This window comes from Typha angustifolia, chromosome 3 (genome assembly GCF_048772165.1).
Source record: "Typha angustifolia cultivar Huaian chromosome 3, ASM4877216v1, whole genome shotgun sequence".
In the NCBI taxonomy this organism is placed as follows: domain Eukaryota; kingdom Viridiplantae; phylum Streptophyta; class Magnoliopsida; order Poales; family Typhaceae; genus Typha; species Typha angustifolia.
In genome coordinates, this window is record NC_133241.1 from 7,695,692 (window position 1) to 7,719,233 (window position 23,542).

General features: G+C 36.2%; 7 protein-coding genes across 10 annotated transcripts in view; 5 read left to right on the forward strand and 2 right to left on the reverse strand.

Annotated features, from left to right (window-relative positions):
* Positions 1–17,637, reverse strand: part of LOC140777901 (nifU-like protein 2, chloroplastic) — a 70,168-nt gene extending 52,531 nt beyond the window's left edge. Inside the window, exon 1 of the mRNA XM_073122321.1 lies at positions 17,624–17,637. The gene's annotated coding sequence lies outside the window, so the exon portion shown is untranslated. The remainder of the gene's footprint in view (positions 1–17,623) is intronic.
* On the forward strand, positions 1,881–6,131 carry LOC140758400 (protein-tyrosine-phosphatase PTP1). 4 transcript variants are annotated; one of them, XM_073094539.1, is made up of 9 exons: positions 1,882–2,297; positions 2,970–3,069; positions 3,218–3,300; positions 3,413–3,550; positions 3,857–3,994; positions 4,719–4,864; positions 4,955–5,096; positions 5,533–5,626; positions 5,802–6,131. In XM_073094539.1, exons 1-8 carry the CDS (start codon positions 2,067–2,069, stop codon positions 5,602–5,604), a joined length of 1,050 nt encoding a protein of 349 aa, XP_072950640.1. In that variant the 5' UTR covers positions 1,882–2,066; the 3' UTR covers positions 5,605–5,626; positions 5,802–6,131. The 4 variants fall into 4 exon arrangements, 3 of the variants coding, with proteins under 3 accessions (XP_072950640.1, XP_072950641.1, XP_072950642.1); XM_073094540.1 differs by having other exon boundaries at positions 1,883–2,297; positions 2,973–3,069; positions 5,817–6,131; XM_073094541.1 differs by having other exon boundaries at positions 1,893–2,297; positions 5,817–6,131.
* Positions 8,743–14,036, forward strand: LOC140758197 (protein PSK SIMULATOR 1-like). The gene is made up of 13 exons (XM_073094284.1): positions 8,743–9,058; positions 9,173–9,603; positions 10,325–10,650; positions 10,817–10,909; positions 11,013–11,103; positions 11,437–11,530; positions 11,983–12,080; positions 12,215–12,284; positions 12,490–12,593; positions 12,924–13,040; positions 13,178–13,254; positions 13,376–13,420; positions 13,521–14,036. Exons 2-13 carry the CDS (start codon positions 9,283–9,285, stop codon positions 14,032–14,034), a joined length of 1,950 nt encoding a protein of 649 aa, XP_072950385.1. The 5' UTR covers positions 8,743–9,058; positions 9,173–9,282; the 3' UTR covers positions 14,035–14,036.
* On the reverse strand, positions 15,144–15,970 carry LOC140758198 (dirigent protein 22-like). Its single transcript, XM_073094285.1, has one exon. The coding sequence runs from the start codon at positions 15,923–15,925 to the stop codon at positions 15,377–15,379; it is 549 nt and encodes a 182-aa protein (XP_072950386.1). The 5' UTR covers positions 15,926–15,970; the 3' UTR covers positions 15,144–15,376.
* A 679-nt stretch (positions 17,638–18,316) lies between the features above and the next one.
* Positions 18,317–19,089, forward strand: LOC140758065 (dirigent protein 22-like). Its single transcript, XM_073094076.1, has one exon. The coding sequence runs from the start codon at positions 18,360–18,362 to the stop codon at positions 18,909–18,911; it is 552 nt and encodes a 183-aa protein (XP_072950177.1). The 5' UTR covers positions 18,317–18,359; the 3' UTR covers positions 18,912–19,089.
* A 1,958-nt stretch (positions 19,090–21,047) lies between these two features.
* On the forward strand, positions 21,048–21,815 carry LOC140758190 (dirigent protein 22-like). Its single transcript, XM_073094277.1, has one exon. The coding sequence runs from the start codon at positions 21,162–21,164 to the stop codon at positions 21,726–21,728; it is 567 nt and encodes a 188-aa protein (XP_072950378.1). The 5' UTR covers positions 21,048–21,161; the 3' UTR covers positions 21,729–21,815.
* A 908-nt stretch (positions 21,816–22,723) lies between these two features.
* LOC140758092 (dirigent protein 22-like) lies at positions 22,724–23,520 on the forward strand. The gene has a single exon (XM_073094119.1). The coding sequence runs from the start codon at positions 22,757–22,759 to the stop codon at positions 23,333–23,335; it is 579 nt and encodes a 192-aa protein (XP_072950220.1). The 5' UTR covers positions 22,724–22,756; the 3' UTR covers positions 23,336–23,520.
* The last annotated feature ends 22 nt before the right edge of the window (positions 23,521–23,542 follow it).

The following is a 23,542-nucleotide window of genomic DNA, read 5'->3' on the forward strand; positions in this document are numbered from 1 at the left end:
TATCAACAAGGAGAAGAGGTCATCCATCATTATCTGGAGCAATGTAACCAGCTCCAACAGCAGAGTCATGGTTAGAAGATGAGCTGCCTTATTTTAGCTTGGGAATCTTTAGGTCTCTGCGGAGTTGCTGAAAAGTTTCAAAGCTTGAGCCAGGGTTTCGTGAGGATCTAGTTGATGATAAGAAACTTCTATTTGAATGTGATTTCATTGCAATCTTTCCATATCCACCAAAGTCCATACCTGGCAATGCACCGGATGAACTTTTGTTGTTGTCCAAATCCTCTTCGATCCACTCTTAGCGGTGAAAACGGATCGGATACGAGTCAGATAGTGCTTAATCCACTTCCGAATTCATATTTTAGTCCGAATACGAATTCGAATACTAATATTGGATGGATAGCAAAATTTAAAATCACACCCTAACTAAACGGATACGAATAATTTTTGAATAGTGGATCGGATCTTAAATGGATATTGATTGAATTTTAAATAAATTATAATATTTTATTTATATATAATTAACATAAAAATATTAAGAGTTTCGTAAAAAAATATTATTGTATGTCAAATATATATATGTATATAATTAAAGAAATTAATCTGTACAAATAATATATATCACATCATTAGTAACAATATTAATATTCACTATTTAAATAAGTAAACTAAAAATTGTAAATCATTTAAAAAGAAATATGTGAATAAATATCGGTATACGAATCCGTATCCAGATTTTTTTTAAAATTATATCCGTGTAGAAATCCAAATCTGAACAAAAAAAATTTATTCGAATTAGATTCAAATCAGGTCAGATAAAAGATCGCGTCAGAATTAATTCTATCCATTTTCACCTCTATCCACTTCCCCATTAATCCAGGTCTGCTAATGTCTAAACCCTTATACTAATATATTATTTGATGGCCTTCCATAGCTCCCTTGTCCCAAGGACATGTAAAGAGGAGGTGACTAACGAAATCAGTCTCCGTCCTTCACACGGAATAGCAGTGGTTACCAAGGAATAGTGGCCACTCTGCATAGGCATTGTTAATACCAACTTAGCATCAGCTAAGTGCTGAGAAATAGACGCAGCTGACGACTCAACCATTAGGTTAGGGGACCAAACCCAAGAATCAACATCAGGGAACTTGGGTTAGGGAAAGGAACATATAAGATCACACATCACAGTTCCAAACCAGGCTCGAACCTGCTAAACATCCCAAGCCTAATTGGAGATGAATGATGAATCGAACCGGCTTCTCGTGAGCCAGCAGGTATATATATATATATAAATTTCGGAAGGGTATATACGTAAAATTTTAAAAAATCTTTGTAAAATGAACTTAATTTGTAAAAAGTCACTATTTTTGCACAGTGGTCAACTAAAGAAGATCATTCAGCCTAACCCATCCACATCCAGCCCAAACCTCTCGGGTTTTAACTAGGCTAAGTTTGACCTAAGCCTAAGATGGTAGTAGATGGCATGAGCTAAACTTATGCCGATCCGGTCCGAAAGCCTGTTCCACTACTTTTATCTATGACCTAACACATAATACATACATATAATCTAACTATTTTAGTTATACATTAAATATTTAGTAAATTATATATCGATATATAAATATGTTTATATAAAAGATAATTAAAACGTCGTTATATAGAAATATTAAACTCGTATAGTAGGATATTATATTTTTTAATATTTAACATATTATATTAGACTTATTTTGCCTAACCCAAACTCATTATATTAAACTCGACCGAATCTGGCCCGGCTCGCCTCAAGTGATTAGCGAGTCAAGCCATTAACAAATATTTAAATCTGATCGGCCGAAAAGTACGGCCCGGGCCCTCCAGATGATGCTTAATAGTCGTGAACCCGAGTCCACTACTTGGGTGCCGACATTGCAAAAGGAGCCAAGGAGGGTGAAGCGGAGCACAAGCCAATCTCTCTCTCTCCTATTTTCGCTGTTTCAAGGAAATATCAAATATCTTCTATTCGAGACGCGTCTCTGAAGAAGACGACGGGGAACTCCACGGGCCGCGCCAGCGTTCGCAGATCGGCGTCGATGGAGGCCGCATCGAAGAACGCACCTCAGCCTTCCTCCTCCTCCCCCTTATCCTCCTCCGCCGCCGCCGCCTCCGCCTCCGTCTTCAACCCCTGCGACATCGCGTCCGATCTACCTCCGCCGCTTCGCCTCTCGCGCGAGCAGCTGAAGAATTGCTCCGAAGCCCTAGATTTCTTCAAGAAGAAGCTCCGAAATCCAGCAAATATTAGTCGGGAGTTCGACTGGCTTCAGGTCTTTCCCTCGATCAATTCCTTTTCACGCTTCCGTTTGACTCGGGTCGCAATTTGGTTTCATATCGCCGAATATTTAAATTCGAACTTTCTGTAGAAATCAATTTAATTATAGATAAGGTGATGCCCTAGAGAAGGAAATCTAAGCTAAAACACATTCTTTAAAATCTCACTTGCTCAGAATTTATAATAATAAATTTTTAGTTGCAAACGTCTACTCACCACGTGGTCATTCTTTTGGTCTATATAAATGATTGAATAAAAGAATTTTTATCTCACATATTCCACGAGTCGCTGTTCATGCTAGTCTCGGTAAATGTTTGTAAATTTATAATCCTTTTAGTGGGGTTGGATTGGCTAAGGAACGATAGAGATTTGAAGGGAACAAAAGGAATGGAACGGGTACCAAACATATCCATAGAGAATAAAATAAATGAAGAACAGATGCTAGGAAATCACATGTAGGGGATAAGCTTAGGGTTGGGAAAGGTGAAGGTGGGTTTGGAGTGGATCTCAGTGAATAATTATTCTCTGTTCTGGTCTATTACTCTATTATGACAGTTTCTAGCTAGACTAGATTTTCAAATACATATGTACAAAAGGAATAAAGAAATTTTGTCATCTCTATATCCTCATGCTTGATTTATGAGATAGTTGAACATGTCTCTATCAGCAGGCCATGAGGCTAACGAAGGATGAGATGGCGAGAAGGTGCAGTGTCGCTCTTGAAGATGTGAACTTGCACAAAAATCGCTATATAGATGTCTTGCCATGTAATTCGTACCAGCCTTTTCTTGCTTTATTATATATAGTGGCAGGTTTTGTGAACAGAAGATATCTCACTCTGCCACAGTGATCTTTTAGAGATAAATACCATGTAGGATTTTGTTAAAAATTTCATATCTTCTTTTTTATTTGTAGTTGATAATACAAGGGTACTTCTCAATTCAACAAGGGATAACAAGTCCTTCGGAAACGGCTATATTAATGCAAGCTTTGTTACGGTAAATCCACCCTCCCTTTTAGGCCTCGTCAGCATAGCATTCTGCTCATTCTATTTCTGCTGTACACACTGTACGTATTCCTCTGCTTATCCATGGAAAATCTGTATTACAGACTGCTTCTACTGGGAAAGTTTCCCAGTTTATTGCAACACAGGGTCCACTTCCTCAGACGTTTGAGGATTTCTGGGAGATGATTATTCAGAATCGCTGCCCTGTGATCGTTATGCTTACTCTCATTGACAGTCCCAAGGTGCTTACACTATATCTACTTGTAATATACTGTTATGAAAAGCAACACATATGTGTTCTTTTTTTACAATTGTCCAGTGCCAAATCAGTCTAGGAAAGTTGCTGTGTTAGTTATTTAAAGATCTCATTTTATTTCTTTGACCCTTATTCAAATAGACTTAAATTGAAAGATGGGCTTAAGAACGTTTTCCCATCTTCCAGAATTTTTTGACTTTGACAGTACCAATTTCATGCGGCATTTTGTTGCCGCTAATTTTTTTTAAAGTTGTAGCAACCGAAACAATATCTTTTTTCCGGATAATGGCAGATGATGAGAAAATGTGCTGATTATTTTCAAGCAGAGAATGGTCTAAGAGAATTTGGAAAAGTAAGTGTTCTGACTAAGACTACAAAAGTGACTTCCTCTTCAATAGTCCTGCGTTGTTTGGAGGTTCAGCACAAAGAGGTAAATGAATCTAAAGCAAACATTCATCTTTCAGTTCTCTTTACAATTATTTCTTAAATAATTCATACATGTAAAGTTGTTTGTTGGTCTTCATGCCCTTGCCTCTTTTCTTACTGGATTAAGACATGAAAAATGTCTAATTTCTATTCTTTGATTGTAACACTTGAAAGTATGCAAATGAACTAGAACTGTGGCAAACAACCTTTGCAGTCAAACAGGTCTCCATTCAGAAAATTGTGTTCATGTACTTGCATGTCAGTATATAGCATGTGCTGGTACTAAATTCAGCATATGGATCAAGAGAATTCTGAGACTTGTGAGATCACCGATAATTTTATCATTGTTATATAGAAGGATAACCCAATGAACTATATGGGCCAGTTTAGTCTGTTGGTAATATACTGCCATACTCTGTACTATATGAATTTTGCTAAACTATGTGCTTTAGAATTTAGAAGTATCAAATTGTGTTAATTTAATATGTAGCATATATGTTTTGCCTCTAGATACTTATTTCAGATTATTCCACTTGGATAGTTTTAATTCATTTATTGGAGCATAACTCCTTTGAGAGATTACTGGGAAGTGTGTAGATTTTTATATGTTAGGTGCATGCTTGTCTGCAGTCTAACAGATTCTGTTTTTTAGTACATTTGATATTCTTTAGCAGGACCATTTTGCATGCCCTCTGAATCATGTATATCTTCCATTCTCTTTGCTGTAGGCAGGAGAGCCTCTTTCTGTTCTCCATATACAGTACCCTGAATGGCCTGATCACGGGGTGCCTGAGTATACAGGCCCTGTGCGAGAAATACTGAAAAGGTTGTATCATGTCCCGCCAGATATTGGCCCTATAGTTGTGCACTGCAGGTGTGCTTAAAATGTTGCATCTCCTCGTTCATCTGATGTAAAATTTTATGTGATCTGTTGTGTCTAATAGAGTTATATTCTTTTTCTCAGTGCAGGTATTGGGAGAACTGGTACTTACTGTACTGTTCACAATACTATTCAACGCATTCTTCTTGGTGACATGTCTTCTTTAAATCTTGTTAAAACTATCGCTGATTTCAGATCTCAGCGTGCTGGGATGGTTCAGACAGTGGTAATCTCCACATTTCCTTCTAGCTTTTTATATGCTTTAGCTGAACAATTTTTATGATAGAGCTACTAGTACCCGAGAAAATAATCTTTGTAGGAAAAGAAAATATTGACAATATGCCCTTGTCGACAACTACATTTTAAAAGGTCTTTTAAATGTCTTCTTGTTGTTAGAAATTTATATTTCACAATGTTGGCCTAAGAAGAAAAGGTAGATTGAATGGCCCAGTTTAAAATATGAGGCTGATTGCTGTGAGATTCATGGTGTACTTTATCTATACCACCATATAACAGCGTGATTTGCAAAGAGATAATATTATGTCTATCAGGATTTGGGCAATCATCAATATAACTCTTAACCTCAATAATCTGGAATAGCCTGTATTTTGACTTTAAATTTTGTTTATTCAACTATTTTATCACTTAACATTGCTTTTCAGGAGCAATTTGTTTTTTGCTATGCTGCGATTGTTGATGAACTGGAAGACCTGGTGTCGAAGTCTTATTACTAAGAATCTAAGATGCTCTCAAAAGGTAAGCATACATACATGTAAGCAAGCACATATGAAACTCGCTCAATATCAATGAATTAATTGCTCTAGGTCATAAGCTGGTTGGTATTGTTGCCATTTTTCTGTAGGGCTATGTATTCAAACTTTACACACAGATAAATATGTTTGTGTACTCTAGCTCATCATTTTCATACCAGTGCTCTTTTTCTTAGGGAAAGCAACTTCGTGATAGAGGCAGAAATCATGATACCTCCTCGACACTCTATGACAGTTGAATTTATTCAATAAGGGCGTACCCACCATTTGAAAAGTCTTAACTAGTCACTGAGGCTTATTGCTTTGAGCAATGACTGTTTTCCTTTCGTTGTCACATTACCATGCAAATCTAATCGATTCTTTGTAACCGATATCTCCTTGTCTCCATTAACAAACTGGTATCTTTTTCTGGGCCCACTTATTCAATTTACCGAAATGTACTTTACTAATGTATAATTATCTCATCAGGCAGCAGTTATTGGCGTTTCCAATGTTTGTTTGGTTTTTTTTGACTTGGTCACAGTTCTTTTTCCATACCCTGGAAAACACCCCTTTCCATGCTCTTTATAATGACTTCTAAGTTGGATACGGTTGCTGCTAAAGTTTTTCTGAAGGTGTTCTTTGATATCACAAGTCCTCCAAATCACCTTAATGCAGCCCAAGAATTATGTCCTTTCAGCTGAATGCTTTCTTTGCTTGTCAATAGCTTGTGGGACCATAGAGATTCTCATGTGGAAAGCCAAAACTTTGAAGCCAGAATGGGCAAAGGTGGAAAAAAGAGAGCACTGACTAGGTAAAGAAGAGATGCTTAAAGATGATGTTTACCTTATTCTTATCTGACTATAATCTCTGCAAGCTTATCCATGAGTGCAAGTCAGCAATCTGTTCTATTGGCCTATATGGCAAGTTGCTGCACAGCAGTCAGGATAAAACTTGCAGATGGCCCCTCTTCCTTAACTTCTCTGGAGAAAGTGCCATGACTACCAATTCACAACAAAGTGATAATAACATTAGGAAAAAAAGAGGAAAAGAAGGGCCCTTTGCATCTCTTATATAATTTACATATACTCTGTTAAAAAAAGATATGCATATAATGTAGAAAATATATGCACTGAGTTTTTTAAAGTTCAATCTTGTTATTATTAAAATTAAAGAGTTTTCTTTTTTATTGCAAATGTTCCAAGAAGAAAGTAAATGATATTAGAAAAAGGACAAAAGAAAAATAAAACTACAAGGCAAATAAAACTGGGCTTGACACTAAGAAGAATTGATTTCTAGGGAAGTTATACATAAATTAATGAAGTGTTAATTTTCACATATCCAAATTAGTTTCTAGAACAGAAACATTTACAAGCTCTTCAATAGATTCAAATTCATATACTATTAATGGTCCATCTCCATGGCTTGCTCCGTTGCCTGCGATGTTTGTTCCACTTGTTTAGTCGCTCTCGATCTTGTGCTAGAAAAATTTGTAACAATATAGGAATTGAACCTATTGATCATCTGAGCCTTCAATCGGTAATCAGTGCAACTCCAGTTAAGGGGGGGGTAAAGAATATTCAAGAACTAAACTTAGTCTCGTGACAATGATTTCTGAAATATTTTATCCATCATTTTATCAAATCAAACTTGTATTTTCTGCAGATATATTATGATTTAGTCAATACTACTTGACAACTAAGAACTCAATCTCATTAGATGTCATCAGTTTTTGCAACCATTGTTCAAGGAGTTGACAATCTAATATGTGATGCATGTAGGTGATAAGTTGCTATGATTTGCATGTATTTTAATAGTTGACTTTAATCTCAACATGGAGGTGTTTATTTTTCTATATACTTGAATGACAACCCATGAGTTTAGACAAGGTATAATATGACTGTAGAGAATACTTTTATTCAATTATGAACATGAGATGTAATTATAAGGGCCTATAAATTGTTATCTAATAAAAAGCCTCAAATTTTATCATTTATCGTTGTACCAGAAATAAAAATAAATAAATAAAAAGAATCATATTCCTATCATGAGTGCCACTAAAGATTGTTCATAGAAATTTAAATAATTGAGGGGATGTCATATTTCAAAAAATGTAATGCTGGATGAATAATTTTATGATCTTTTACTGGACAATAGTTTTGGTTTGAAACCATGTCCTTATTGGCCAAAACTCGATTATTTTTTTGGGGTTTGGTTTTTAATTTCTTTTTTCTCTGCTTGTATATCCAAATTTATTATTTGCGTTACACTCTTCAAAACTTATTAATTCTCTTGTCTGTGAGCATTATATCCAAAAAGAATATTAACATCTTTAAATGGATTAGTATTTATACGAATCAAAAGTTTTAAAAATAATAATTACTATATTAGAATGCAAAAGTCCAAATAGGAAGTAGATTACCATTTACTCTGTTTTTTTGGTCCACTTCTTGCTGAGTAATTAATTCCCTAAATCCAAAAGGTTGACCTGGACAACCAATTAGATTAATTTTTTTAGCAAAATACTAGAGAAGTTTCTTTAATTTATGCTTTGACGTGCACGATGTGACCATTAGAACTATAGAATCCAACAAACCAAAAAGTCAAAGAAAAGATACAAAGAACATTGTGAATAATCTAATAATGGATTTATTTTACAAATCATCAACACCTTGTGTTAATTTTTTTTTTATGGATAATTTTTATATAGATGAGTCAAATCAATTATAATAGATGCAAACACCTTAATACTCTTTTGTCAATTTCCAAAGGGTTAGATAAATATTATATATATATATATATATATATTACTTTTGAAAAATAAAGAAAGATACTCTATTTCATCGGGATTTTTATAATAAAATTGGCCATTTGCTGAAATATTTAATTATTTATATGATAGGGTGTAAATAATAATAAATGCAAATTATAGAGTGTTTTTGATAAATTGCAATCAACGTAAAACCGAGGATCTTGGTGAGTATGCACGCAAAAAAGCGGAGATCTTTTTAAGTGTCTGCATGTAAATATATAATATAGAGGGGTCTTTTTGCAAAAAAAGAAAAAAAAACCCACAAGTTTGACTATCTCGACTTCGATTAGTGTATTGGGTTTTAATAATTTTACCGGTGTAGTAAGTGTTTTAACGTCAAACCACCACCACCCTCCTCCTCCTTCCTCCATCCCTCCCATCGCATCTCTCTCTTCGATCTTGCCTTCTCTCTACTCCATCTTGTGATCGATCTATTAAACCCCCAATCTCACGCTCATTCCCTTTCTTCCTCAATCTCTCATTACTCCTCCAACTAGCTCTAGATCGGTCGTGAAAGCTTGATTTCTTCCCATCCTTCTGTCTTTCTCGTGCGATTTCTTCTTGGGTCGTCTGAAAATCGGATTTTTTTGCCTTCTGCCTCGTTTCCTTCTGATTACATTCTGCTCGGTAATTCGTTATTTATGTTAATTTTGGCGATTTTGATTATAAAGGTCGCTCCTTTTTTTTCCCCTTTAACTAATGATTAAGGACTGTTTTAATGGATTGCGGTTCTTGCTGCAGCCTCAGAGAAGCTCACCTCCTGTTTGAGTAGTTATTTGATAGAATTCAGTTTCATGCAATTCTGACTAGGATAAGAAGAATTGAGATTATAGAGAGGAGATTTTGATAGGATGGGTGCGGTTTGCTCCAGGGGATCCGCTGTAGATAGATCACCCAGTGAATTATCTTTTAATGTCTTTGGAGAACATGATCCCAAGCCCTTCTATTGCCATGGGAAGGTGCAAAGGAAACCGAAGACTAACGTGGTGTTGGAAGACAAGCAGTTGTACAGTCAACCATTTTCTTTCTCTGAGAATGGAACCATTTCATTTGAGAGCATTCAGCCTTCTTCCTCAGTGCCGAAAGAGCTACAATTGTCCAGGGATTTATCTCAAAATTCAAGGCCAAGTAAGTCTACGCCGGCTACCGATGGAAAGAGCCCAACAGCAAAGGCAAGTCCTTTTTGGTATAGCTTATTTTTTCTGATTAGAGCGGGATGGCATGTTTTGTTGAAGAAATGATATAGCGGAATGAAACTTTTGTCATAGGATGATGATTTCATTGCTGATTAAATTATGCACTTGTAATTCTATTAAGTATTTATTGTTTAAGATAGGAATTCTGATTCTATAGCTTGAATAAGAAATTGTGTTGAATTTTAGAGTCCACTTGAATACATGATTGCCACTTGAAAATGATGATTCATGACCTCAGGAAGTTTGCATGAACTGAATTAACAACGGTCAATATAAGGCTTCATGTAAGCTACAGTATAAACTGAATTAACAAATGTACATTGTACTTAAAGTTGGATTCTGATGCCTTCGCATTATTTCAAATCTATGTGAGAAAAGGGGAAAGAAAGATGAATAAAGTGTAAGGACTATGGAGCGAAACTTCCTCATTCATTATGCAAGCTGGAAATTTATTTGTAAAATTGCCTAACTAAATAAATTATCTCTTGCTGTCTATGGTTGGTTTATGGTGTTGTATTTCTTTTGTGTTTTTCAGTACAAAGCATTCATCATATCATATCTTACGTCTGGCGCTGTTATGATTGTGTACGCATTTAGATTGTAACAAGCTGCAATTTCTCAGTGCTAAAAATGTTTTGGTTTCCATGATTTCTCTTGTCTTCTATAAATCACTTGATAGCCATTTACTTCCACTCAGGTTCTGGAAGTGAGCTCACGTTTCAGAAGTGCTGGTACTACTGGACTTGGGAAGGCTGTGGAGGTTTTAGATGCATTTAGTAGTAGCATGACCAGTTTGAATTCCAGTGGTAGCTTTGTGTCAGGGGCCATTATGAAAGGAAATAAGATATCTGTTTTGGCTTTCGAGGTTGCCAACACAATTTGTAAAGGTTCCAATCTCATGCAGTCTCTTTCAACAGAGAGCATTAAGCATTTGAAAGAAGTCGTGCTTCGATCTGAAGGTGTCCAGCGTTTGATTTCCAAAGATATGGATGAGTTGTTAAGGCTTGCTGCAGCTGACAAAAGGTGGATAAGGGACCCCAAAAGTACCTTTACTTTATCTGAACAGTACATTTACTTGCTCTAGATTTCCAGTCTTATAGATGTGTATTGCCAGTTAATGTTTTCTTATTTATTTGGCCCGCCCCTTTTATATTAAGAGAAAAAGGTCCTTTTGATGTCCATTTGACAGGCAAGAATTGGATGTATTTTCAAAAGAGGTGGTTCGATTTGGTAATCGTTGTAAAGATCCTCAGTGGCACAATTTGGACCGCTATTTCGCCAAGTAAAAACTTTTATAATGTTGATATATTTGTAAAATGTCTGAAGCATTGGAGAATTTGAGGTATAACAAGCTCCATATTTTCTGTTTATCTCACTATATCTAGACTAGAGTCAGAAATTACTCCTCAGAAACAGTTGAAAGAAACAGCAACTGGTGAGATGCAGTATTTGGTGGCACTGGTTCGGGATACAGCTGTGAGTATCAATCCTTCTGACAAATTAAGTGCATCTATGTCCTCTTGTTATCCTTGTGATTTCTAGCAATTCATTCTGCAAATTAACTGAGTAGTTGTTAACTGGTAATGGCAACCGAACGAGGTAAGAAAGTCATCCATTAGAATGGAAAGGGAGTGGCAGTACTAACCAAACTAATTATGCAAAAGACTTCGTTGTATAATATTTGTTGTAGTGAATAAAAATGAGTCTTGCTAGAGCATTCTCCTTTTCTCTTGAAGACACTATTTTGCCCTGCCATAATCATGTTTGTAATCTTTTCATTGTTTCTTTCTTCTTCTTTTCTTTTGTCAGGAACTTTACCATGAAATGCATGCATTGGATAGATTTGAACAAGATTATCGTCGGAAACCCCAGGAAGAGGAGAATTCAGTTGCATCGCAAAGAGGTTCATTGATCTTGTACCCAGACCTTCCAATACAAACAAATTGTTAAATCATATCAATATAAACATTATAACAACTCTGCAGTTTTACTGCATCCCTTCTCTATCTACTGTGGGAACTAAACTGTAAAAAATTGACAATATCTCCCTCATAAGGAGGTGAAACATAATCACAAGACAACTCCAGATATGCCTCTCTAAGCAATATATTATCTACTTAGGGACGGCATATCCTGGAGACATGAGTCGAAACAAGGTTCAGACATAGGTTTCCCCTACTATGTTTCCTTAAATACTGCTAAAGTATTGGTTAAGTTTTCTACTTGTTTGGTTCCTTTCCAATATGCTAAATTTTAATTGACAATTAACTTTAGTCTATCATCATAAAGATGAGATGATTTGCGTGCTTTATATATATTTACATTCAAATACATGTTTTTGTCATTGATATGTAGGCGATACTCTTCATATTCTAAGGCAAGAGTTGAAGAGCCAAAGGAAACATGTAAGAAGCTTAAAAAAAAAATCACTATGGTCCAAGATATTGGAAGAGGTAGGTGGCTTGTGCTGCTGTTTTCTGAGGACATATTTGGTGGTTCATATTCCTCGAAAGCATTTTGCTCAGTCCGTAAAGGACCCCTATTTCTATGAGTTCAAAGAGAAGGCTTTTCTGTATCTTTGCTGCAGGTGATGGAGAAGCTTGTTGATGTTGTCCACGTCTTATACTTGGAGATCCATAATGCCTTTGGGAGTGCAGGTACTTCCCCTTTCTCCCTTGACAATAGATATTGTCATTTATGTACCTCAATTTCTTCCATTCTTTAGGGTTTATACGAGGTCATTACCATTATACCATATCAGGCTATCGAGATGATAAGTTGAAATATTATTGAAATTTCAACTGCATAATACTTTTAACATACTTATCACTGCAAATTTTGTACTTTTCATTAAATTTGCAGATGGTGTTAAACCTGTGAAGGGATCCAATGACAACAATCAGAGGTTAGGATCAGCAGGTCTCGCATTGCATTATGCAAATATCATTACACAGATTGATACCCTAGTAAGTTCCTTTCTGTCTTGCAACAATAACAATGCATTTTTCCAAAACTTGAGCTCCTCTTTTCGAATAATAGTTTAAATGTTCGCTCATCTGCTTGATAGTGAATATTTTGTATTTTAGATCTTTTAGAAATCCTTGAATGATATTTCTATATATAATCTGTGTGAATTAGGACAGTGATGGAAGATTAATCATTTTGCAGTCATCTTCTTATATCGATTACACAGTACAGTTTTTAAGCTGAATAAATATTCTCCTATCGCTGCCTTTAAGCTAGTTGTGTCAGTATTCTTTTGGAAAAAATATCTGACGAGGATATTTTCATATAAGGTATCGCGATCAAGTTCTGTCCCTCCAAATACAAGGGATACATTATACCAAGGACTGCCCCCTAGCATTAAGTCCGCTTTACGAAATAAGTTACAGTCATTTGAAGTTGTGGAAGAGGTAGGTGATTATTCCTAGATTCTAACTTACCAGACTATCAGCTGAATCTGCACTATGATATCAGCTGAATCTGCACTATGATTATTCCTAGATTCCTAGATTGTTTGTTTACTGTTCTGTTCACTGGTTTCTTGTAGTTGACAGTACCTCGAATCAGATGTGAAATGGAGAAAACATTGCAATGGCTTGTACCTATTGCCAATAACACTACTAGGTAATAAATTCTGATAGCATTTATCCTATACAGTATAATGCAAACTAATAACAAAACGTTAAATTTGCCTAATATATTCCTAGCTTTTCTTGGTTCTGATTCCTTTTGACACAATCATCAGAGCTCACCACGGCTTTGGATGGGTCGGGGAGTGGGCAAATACAGGGTGAGAAGCTCATTCACATTCTCTTCTTTAAATTCATGAAATCTTGGGGTGCAACAGCATGCTATTCTAGTAAGTGTGTATAATTTTTTTTTCCTTTCAGGACTGAGATGAATCAAAGATATGCTGGGCAGCCCAACTTGATCAAGATAGAGACCCTCTATCATGCAGACAAGGAGAAGACAGAAGCCTACATGTTGGATTTGGTGGTTTGGCTTCATCATCTCATTAACCAGAGCAGGCCAGGGAATGGAGGCATTAATTCTCCAATTCGATCACCTGTTCGCTCTCCTAAGAAGAAGAGGCTCGCTGTTTCTTTAGTTTCAAAAAGGCCCAGCAGTCCACCATCCATTCTCACCAAAGAAGACCAAGAAATGCCAGGGGCCATCATCACCTTAAGAAGACTTACTCCAGGGATAAGCAAGAGTCAGGAACTTGTCACTACCAAATCAAGATTAAGAAAGCACGACAAGCTGAGTAAGAGTTGTAGTCATTTACCCAACATAACTCAAAAGGAACTCCCATTGACGCATAGGCTATCCATGGATCCAAGAACCAGTTGTCACACCACTAAGAGTACACTTTTGGATGCTATTGAAGGAGTGATTCTTCCTTGAAAAAGGAGAACATGTGAACTTTGTCTGAAGGTAGTGAAGACTGCCATCCAACTCAGATTGCAGGAAAGTTTGTGAGTAATCAATCATTCAGGACGCAGAGCATTAAATCTTGTGTTCAAAAGTATAAAGAGATCGAAAAAAAGAGAAAGGGGTAAATCTCTACATATGTAATGCTTCATGGTTCATTTGTATAACATAGAGGAAAGTATGATAACATGCCATCTATATGCATAAAAAATACAAGTTATAATTAGGCATGCAATTCTTTTCCGCTTGTACATGATATCGATACACTACCCATTCTAAATAAACCTTTTTTCTTCTCCTCTCTCCTCTAAATTTCAACTGTGAACTCCCATGTTTTGAGTGGTAGTACTCTAAAAACTCTCTCTCTCTCTCTTCTTCTTCTCTCCCTTCTTGTTTTGTATAAATTATTTCAGTAGTTGATCATGTCCACTTCCTTGCAAATGGAGGACATGCCAGTCTTGTCTTCCTCTTGTCTTCCAGTAGTGCAGGAAGACAACTGTTCTTGTTGGTGGGGTGGTTGGCTTTTCAACTTCTTTTTTCTTTTGTTGTATACTTGTATGCATTAGCTTACAAACATGACTTTCTACATCTCACCTAAACTTGTTAACGTTTTAGTATAGTTTTCAAACTACCTACAAAATTACTAGCATAAATCTTTTTTTAAGTAAACGTTTTAGGTGAAAACTGATAAGAAAATTTTACTGGGTTTTAGAGTGGAAACTTCTATATAAGTTTTTTTTTTTTTCACTTAATTAAATTTCAAATGTAAATTATTTTTTGGTAAAAATAGTTTATATAATATTTTCTTTTTTTTTCACGGTTGTCAATTTTTTTTGTATAAGTATTCGGAAAACGATTTATATTTAAAATTTGTCGTCTCTTTTTTTGTGAGCGGTTTTACTAAAATGCATCTAATTTTATATTTAAAATTTAAAATATAATAGGCACGTAAAAGAAAAAAATTGAGGTCTAATGAGATTTTTAATTTCTTTTTTATTCAATTTGAATCCGTGGGTGTTTTTTTTTAAAATTTGGTATTTTTGAGGGCTTCACTGTTTTACTTTGACTGATGCCACGCTATTATAAATTATAGTAAGAATTTGTACATTGGAATTATTTCCAATAAAAACAAGGATTTTTTTCATAATTTTTTATTTGAGTTTAGAAGAGCATATGAGCAAATAAAAAGTGCTGAGGGTAATGGATGCAAAAATCCTTAGTTCTAAGTAAAAGACATACGGAGGGCGTAAAACGATAGAAAAAAGCACAAACTCTGAGGTGCTATCTGTAAAACTTGTCCAAATTCCACCGCCGTTCAATAATGCATGACATAGACGTCGTACTCCACGATCGCATCACCCGTACGAAAATCCAGCCAATTTGTCTTCGCCAACGCATAACCACGTGCCAACCGGAAGAGGCCGGTCCCCCCGACCACCGGCATCTCCCTGACGGCGTGCATCGGGGCGTTACGGCCCAGGACGGTGACCACGCTCCCGTTGTAGTCGCCGGCGGTGAGCACGAGGTTCATGGCCTGGAGGAACCCGAGCTCCTGCAGGGCGGCGCAGGCGTAGAACCCCTGGGCCCGGCCGACGGGCTCGGAGGTGGGCTCCGGGCCGGCGGTGAGCAGGTCGTCCATCACGGTGACGAAGCCGAAGCCTATGGGAGAGGAGGAAGCGGGGGCTTTGACGACCTGGATGGCGGTGGGGTTCTTGCCGCTGACGATGTCGTGGAAGAAGAAGTGAAGGTGGGTCGTCTTCTCCTTGAGCTTCTTGTGGGGAATAACGGAGATGGAGAGGTTTGGGAGTAGGAGGAAGAAGAAGGAGAAGAAGAAGAGGAAGGAGAAGAGCGAGGTGGATGCCATTGTTGTAGTGTGTTTGTGATCCTTTTTGTGATAGGAGGGGACGGTGGGATTGGCATTTTATACAAGAGATCTAGGAGGAATATATCAAAGTAAGGTACAAGGCAAGCCAATTATTTTCAAAATGACAAAAATACCCTCTCTCTCTCTCTCTCTAATGAATTTTCTATCTTAGTAGGGATCGAAATTTAGTGCCGACCAACTCTATCTGAATTGCAACTAAGTTCTGAAACAAAATTAATCCGTGTGGTTTGGTTGCTTTCTCCTGGTCCTCTCATCATTTTGCATGCAAATCTCACTTTCCTAAGCGTTTTTAGTAAATCATAATCTATCATCAACGAGGTTAAGTGGGACCCGATAGGAATTGAGTACATGGCATTACTCGTTGCACCCTGCAAGGCTAGTAGCTTTTTATTAAGTAGTTGTCCGTTAGTTCAGGTTTAGGTGGGAAGAAACCTAGTTGGGTAAAATAATAATATTAACTACAACAATAATAATAACGACAATTTAGCCGACTTAATCTTAGGGCCCATCAATTTGATAATTGTATGGAATAAGTTGTCTCTTAGATCGAATCTTGGGAGAGAAGCACTTTGAAACCAAAAAAAAATAATAATGTTATTCTATTCTTGGTCTTGGAGGCAGCAAAATTGATGGATCGAATCCGCAAAAGCCATTGATGCGATGCAATACAAAACTCCAAAAGTAACATCTTTTAGCAGTTTAGCCCCCACGCCACGTCTCCAATGTAGCTTTCTCCCTTTTCCTCTTTGCAGGGAATCCTATAACGCAAATAAACTCCTTTTTAACTATATAAAAATCTCTTAAATACCTCTTTCTGTTAGTCCTCCTACTATCTTTTTCATTAATAGTACGAAGGTTTGCAAAATCAACACCAAAATATAGACTGTTTTGGAATCTTGATGTGGCTCACTATTCTTACCTTAGTTTTTTCAAAGAAAGTGAGGGGTTTGCTGCCCCCTTACTTCACGTTCATTAAAGTGCATTGCAATTATTACTATCTTTTATTGGGTTATTTATTTATTTGATATGATTTATAACTTCTCGTTTATTATATTTATAAATCAAGCCCTATATTTTTAGAAGCTTATAATAGAAGAATTTAACTTAATCTCTCTTGCTTTTATTATCTTACTTAGGCATCGTTTATTTTAAGAATATAATTTATTATTATTATTATTATTATTATTATCAAAATGAGATTTTATTTTAAGAATAATTATTCTTATAGTCACTTGTATTCTGGAATAAGAATATTATCATTACTTTTTATGTGATATAAAGTTTAAAAAAAAAAGAGATAAGATAAAAGTGTTTTATTTTTTATAAAATTATCATGAATAATATTTGATTTTATATAAAGTAAGCTGATGAGATAATATCAATGGTAAATTGGTATTTTGCCTTATTTTTTTATTTTAAAGAAGAGAGAGAGAGAGAGAGAATGGTTTACAAAACTTTGGTAAAATATAGGGGTTCAATTTGCACAATATTTGAAATGGAGTGTTGCAAACCGTAAATAGGTAAAAATGTAGATTGTTAAATGCAAAATACTCCCCCAAAGATTATGAAAATACATACCAGTTGACTCGAGACCTATTCCTTGAAGACTTTAAGCTCACTCAAATTAATTACAAAGTCTCCTGGCAGGCAGGCAGCAGCAACTAGGAAGCAACCATGCTTTCTTCTCTCTCTCTCTACCTTCCTTTTTCTCTGGAACTGGAAGAGAAGTCTCTTGGAATAATGTTGTAGTTAGGCGTGGCGCATATGCCATCATGAACCATCGAGTCGATCGTAATTAAATTATTTTATTCCCAGAGAATATTATCAATAACACCTTACATTTTTCTCTTTTTCTTTTTACTATACTTTATATAAAGTGCCTTTTTAATTAAACCCTCACATTTTAAATTAATTGAATTAAGAATAGTTTGCCGTGGACTGTGGTGCATCTTTTTGACTGACTGAAATATCTGGTCTCTATTGTTTGGTCCGAAATCAACAACATAAAGTTGGCTTTTTTTTTCTTTTGTTGTTGCATTTATACCCCTAGAAGATCCTTATTTATATTTTTTTATTTAAATGTAATTGTAGAACCATAGGATTGGATGCATGCGATTGATCTACATTATATGCTCCACAAATGCACTGGAGTTAATATTTAGTAGACATTTTTTATGAAGGGAATAAAAAAAAAAGTAACGAAGGAATAAATCCAAAAATAAATAAATATTAACGAGGGGTACACATGTTAATAAGAGCTCTAGAGGGGGGATAAAGGTAAAAACACGCACACACCGACTATTAGTTTTTTTTCAACTTTGGTCGCCCCACCCCCTCACCTAACCCACCAATCCTTTTATTTATCCTCCTAAATTCACCCGTTTACACACCCAAATCTTCATTACTCCTCGCCATGGCTAATCTCTTCTCCACCCCACTTCTCCTCCTCCTCCTCCTCCTCGTCTCCTCCTCCATTCCCACCTCCACCCAAAAGACCGTCCGGAGGCCCATGAAGGAGAAGCTAAGCCACTTACACTTCTACTGGCATGACATAGTCTCTGGCCCAAGCCCAACCTCCATTAGAGTAGCCGAAGCTCCCTCCACCAACAAGTCCGCCACCGGCTTCGGCGCGGTGGTGATGATCGACGACCCACTAACGGCTGGGCCGGAGCTCAGCTCCAAGTTACTGGGCCGGGCCCAAGGGTTCTACGCACTGGCAGGGAAGGACAAGGTCGGGCTCCTCATGGCCATGAACTTCGTGGTCATGGATGGGAAGTACAACGGGAGCACGGTTACCATTATGGGCCGGAACGAGGTGTTCGCGCCGGTGAGGGAAATGTCTGTCGTCGGGGGGAGTGGTCTTTTCAGGCTGTCCAGGGGTTATGCCCAGGCCAAGACTTACTCCCTTGATTTGAAGACAGGGGATGCTGTGGTTGAGTACGATGTCTATGTCTTGCACTATTGATGGTCTTCGTCTTCCTCTTCGTCTTCGTCTTCTCTAGTTTACATTTTCCCTAAGTAGTGAGCTTAGAATCTCTCACTTTTGCTTTTTGGTTTTCTTTTTCCATCTTAGAAGACTGCATGGAGATGCTGTGGTTCTTTTTTTTAATACAAAATAAAAAATTAGACTATCTCTTCGATAATTTATTGGTTCTTATTCACACGTGAGATATGGTTGAAATAAAAATAATCATTCCTGTTATTATTAAGAAAATAAGAGGTTTATTTTATGAATAATTATTCCTATGTTCATTAATATTTTAAATAAAAGTGTAATAACATTAGTTGTTATAATAAGTGAAAAAAGATATCTTATTTTTTTTATAAAATTATGGTAAATAGAAATATTAATAATTAAGTTAGTGTATAGTATAAAATAAAATTTTGATACAGAATATTTATATTCTTAAGTAGTGATATTATGATATTTAACCCTTATGAAACGAGGGGTTGCATTTAGAATAAGAAAAAAAAAACGTTATTCCAATATTAATATTTTTTTTCTTAAATTTCTCATTTTATTATTATTTAAAAAGAAATTTTAATTAGGTCAATACATAGTTTAAATAGTAAATATATTATTTTATATGCGAGTAAATTTTAATTCGATAAAAGATTAGTTTATTAATATTAAATTTGTATGTTACTAGTACATATAAATATTATTAAGACTTTTATAATATTTATATTTATTAAAAATATTTAGTAATAATAATACTTCTTAAAATGTGCTTATTTTTATGAAATATTAAATTACTATATGCTGTTTAAATTAGATTTTATTTATTTAGTGTAAAATAAGAAATATGATAAGAGAGAAGAGAGCAGATATGAATGATAAATTATGATAAAATGTTGATAGGATGTCTCCGAGAAAGGAGAGAGGAGTAATGAATTATGATAAGATATCATAAAGAGATAAGAGATGACTGATAAACTATAATAAAATATTTAAGAATAATTATAGTCAAATCAAGAGTAAATTGGTAATTGAGTTAGTGTGTGGTATAGGATATAATCTTGATAAATAGTATTTATATTCTAGAATATAATTATATAAATATTTAGTTATTATTCTAGAATAAGATGTTGTATTCTAGAATAAAAACTTATGTTATTCTTGAAATTGAACGAGTAAGTAAATTATTACTCCACCCTTTTTAATCCTGAAATACAACTCTTATTCTGAATAATAAGAAAATATTATAATAACCTCGTTTTATAATACAAATATTATTCATTAAAATACACCACACTAATCTTATAAACTAATTTACTATTAATATTATTACGAACCAGATCTGGACCGATTTAGATGTAAGAAAATTATAAAAATTTAGATGGAGGTAGCCTCGTGAGTTAGAATTCTAATAGCTTTGATTCACCTAAATTGGAGGTTGGGGTGAAAAGTTAAAAATAAAATAGTAAAGATAGGTCAGAGAGGGCAGAACGGTAAATATATGATATAGTGGCGATCATCTAAGAGCAGCGGATGGTCAATAGTGGTGGTGAATGATTGTATTGTAGGGTAGCTACTGGTGGCTAGGGTTTGAAATGATGGGATGTTTCTATGGCTATAATATACTCATAGAAAGATAAAACCATCTACGGTTAGATAAAAAATAACGACCAAAATAATAACTTGGTTAAACTCGGATTGATAATTATCAACACATATCCACATTTATTTATAGGAATAAAATTTCTAGCGGATCGGATCCATATGCGGATTATCCGATTTATTTAAAATTTAAAATAATAAGATAATTTTAAGTAATTAATTTGACTCGACTCGACTCGACTTAACCCCTGTGTCACATGGTCTGGTCTGATTGTACATATATCTATCAAATCAAACTAATTAATATGAAATCAAAACGTATTCATAGTAATTTAGAATTTTTTTTTCTTTATATGATATTAAAAATTATTATTATTATTTTATTATAGAATATAAGTAAATATAAGAATAGTTATTTATGGAATAATAACTTATTTTAGAATTTACCGTATTTGTAAAATAAACGACGGGGATAAGGACGCATAAAGGTTAAGGACACTCCGTGAGTGCGAGTACTCACCCAACTCCACCAACCCCATTCCTTCGGGAGAAACCTTCACCAAACTCCTCCTCTTCCTCCTCTAAATCACCCATATATGTAGGTAAACATAGAGAGATCCAAAACCAAAACTCCAACATTTCCTCCATCTCACCATGGCCATTCTCCTCTCCACCTCCACCTCCACCTCTACCTCTCTCCTCCTCCTCCTCCTTCTCCTCTCCTCCACCATCTCCACCGCCACCCAAAAGCCCATCCCAAGGGCCAAGAAGGAGATGCAAAGCCACTTACACTTCTACTGGCACGACATAGTAGCTGGTCCAAGCCCAACCGCCATTAGAGTAGCCGAAGCTCCCTCCAGCAACAAGTCCGCAGCCTCCTTCGGCGTAGTGGTGACAATAGACGACCCGATGACAGCGGGGCCGGAGCCCAGCTCCAAGTTACTGGGCCGGGCCCAAGGGTTCTACGCGTTCGTAGGGAAGGACAAGCTCGCGCTCCTCGTGGCCATGAACCTCGCGTTCATGGATGGCAAGTACAACGGCAGCACAATTACCATTTTGGGCCGGAACGAGGTGGTCACGCCGGTGAGGGAGATGCCGGTGATCGGGGGGAGTGGTCTTTTCAGGCTGGCCAGAGGTTATGCCCTCGCCAAGACCTACTCCTTTAATACGACGACTGGGGATACCGTGGTCGAGTATGATGTATACGTGATGCATTACTGATGCTCTTGATCTTGGTCTTGATGGCTTCTTTTTTTTTTATACTAAATAATGAGTTTTAGAATATAAAACTTTCACTTTTATTCTTCACCAACCTTTTCTTCTTCCTATCTTTTCTTTCTTTAATTCTGAGAGGAATTTAATGCAAATCAATTCGTTAAATAAATATATTATAAACACATCGTCCGGTGGGATTAATTCATGACGAATCCAAAGTCGTTAAGTGTTTGAGCAAATTTCGTTAAGAGCGGTTGAGTGATAAATGCACTGAAATTTTTATCCCAAAGTTAATTCAACAGGAAAGTTTTTTAAATGCCACCACTTAGCTAAGTTTAGCAATTAATGTACATATAATCTAAGGTTTCTTGATGTCCTCTCCAAGTCTCCATGAACTATAATTGATAGAAGGGCTTCTATATTTATTTCATATGCGAACCACCTAGGGTAGTGGTTGGGGGTCGATCACTTTGTCATCTCACTTGGTCAAATATGTACTTCAAAAAAAAATATATATTAAAAACTTAAAAGAAGAAGAACAGGTAGTATACTTCAATTTTCTATTTTGATTGATATTATAAAATAATTGAACAAAATTCGTTATGTTATTTATACATGAGAGGCAGTTGGTAGGTAGTGTTAAAAGCCAAACACCACCAAACGAAGTCAAAAGGAGAAAAAAGGAACTAGCTTATATAATATATTGATATCTTATATATCTAACAACTATAATCACGTCACATATCAATAATCAATATATTGGTACGAAATTGCACATATCTAATAATTATAAACAATGATCAGCCGTATGAATCACGATGGGATAAAATAGATGAATTTTATCCACAAATATGATGACTTGGTCTAAAATATCTTATAAAGTCTAAAGTCCAAGTTGTATCTACTTATAACCTCCAAGTCCCCCCAAGTCTATGTAGATTATTCAACATATACTCAAGACTTCCAACACCCATAAAAAAGTCTATAAGTAAGCCTAAGTTCCAAATGTCTCTCCAATTGCAAACCACTCCTCAATGGCTAACCTCCTCCTCTCCTCCTCCCTCTTCCTCGTCTTGCTCTCTCTCACCACCACCATGCCCTCCTTGGCCCATGCAAAGGCCTACGAGTTCCTCGTAAGCGAAAAGCCGGCCCCGAAGCCCGTCGACGAGAAGTTGAGCCACTTCCGCGTCTACTGGCACGACATCGTCAGCGGGCCGAGCCCAACCTCCATCCGGGTGGCCGAGGCGCCCACCACCAATAGCTCTGCCACCTTGTTCGGCGCCGTCATCGTGATCGACGACCCCCTGACGGTGGGCCCAGAGATCACGTCGGAGTTGGTGGGCCGGGCCGAAGGGCTTTACGCCGCCGATAGCAAGGAGCTTCCAGCCATAATAATGGCCATGAATTTTGTCTTCCTTGGGGGCAAATACAACCGAAGTAGCATCACCATATTGGGCCGCAATGAGGTCCTCCTTCCAATTAGGGAGATGCCCATTGTGGGTGGTAGTGGGCTCTTTCGCATGGCCCGGGGTTATGTCCAGGCCCAAACTTATAGCCTAAATCCTTCTACTGGGGATGCTGTGGTGGAGTACAATATATATGTCATCCATTAGACACCATGCCTAAATCCCATATTCCCAAGCCATGAATAAATTTCTTATGTTTCTTTTATATTTTTATATATTTATCAGATCATCTTCTTGAGAGTCTTTGTAATGTTATTTTTCTTTATTGGATCGGATGTAATGCATGGTAATGGAATTATAGAAGGAAACATAATATTTTGTTTTTCTAATATCTCTCCAATATAATTTCTCTAT

Coding starts and splice junctions, on each gene's coding strand:
- LOC140758400 (XM_073094539.1), top strand. CDS start 2,067: ATGGAGGCCGCATCGAAGAACGCACCTCAGCCTTCCTCCTCCTCCCCC. Junction 2,298..2,969: donor GGGAGTTCGACTGGCTTCAG/GTCTTTCCCTCG, acceptor TGTCTCTATCAG/CAGGCCATGAGGCTAACGAA. Junction 3,995..4,718: donor TGGAGGTTCAGCACAAAGAG/GTAAATGAATCT, acceptor TCTTTGCTGTAG/GCAGGAGAGCCTCTTTCTGT.
- LOC140758197 (XM_073094284.1), top strand. CDS start 9,283: ATGGGTGCGGTTTGCTCCAGGGGATCCGCTGTAGATAGATCACCCAGT. Junction 12,285..12,489: donor TAATGCCTTTGGGAGTGCAG/GTACTTCCCCTT, acceptor TTAAATTTGCAG/ATGGTGTTAAACCTGTGAAG. Junction 13,255..13,375: donor ATTGCCAATAACACTACTAG/GTAATAAATTCT, acceptor CACAATCATCAG/AGCTCACCACGGCTTTGGAT.
- LOC140758198 (XM_073094285.1), bottom strand. CDS start 15,925: ATGGCATCCACCTCGCTCTTCTCCTTCCTCTTCTTCTTCTCCTTCTTC.
- LOC140758065 (XM_073094076.1), top strand. CDS start 18,360: ATGGCTAATCTCTTCTCCACCCCACTTCTCCTCCTCCTCCTCCTCCTC.
- LOC140758190 (XM_073094277.1), top strand. CDS start 21,162: ATGGCCATTCTCCTCTCCACCTCCACCTCCACCTCTACCTCTCTCCTC.
- LOC140758092 (XM_073094119.1), top strand. CDS start 22,757: ATGGCTAACCTCCTCCTCTCCTCCTCCCTCTTCCTCGTCTTGCTCTCT.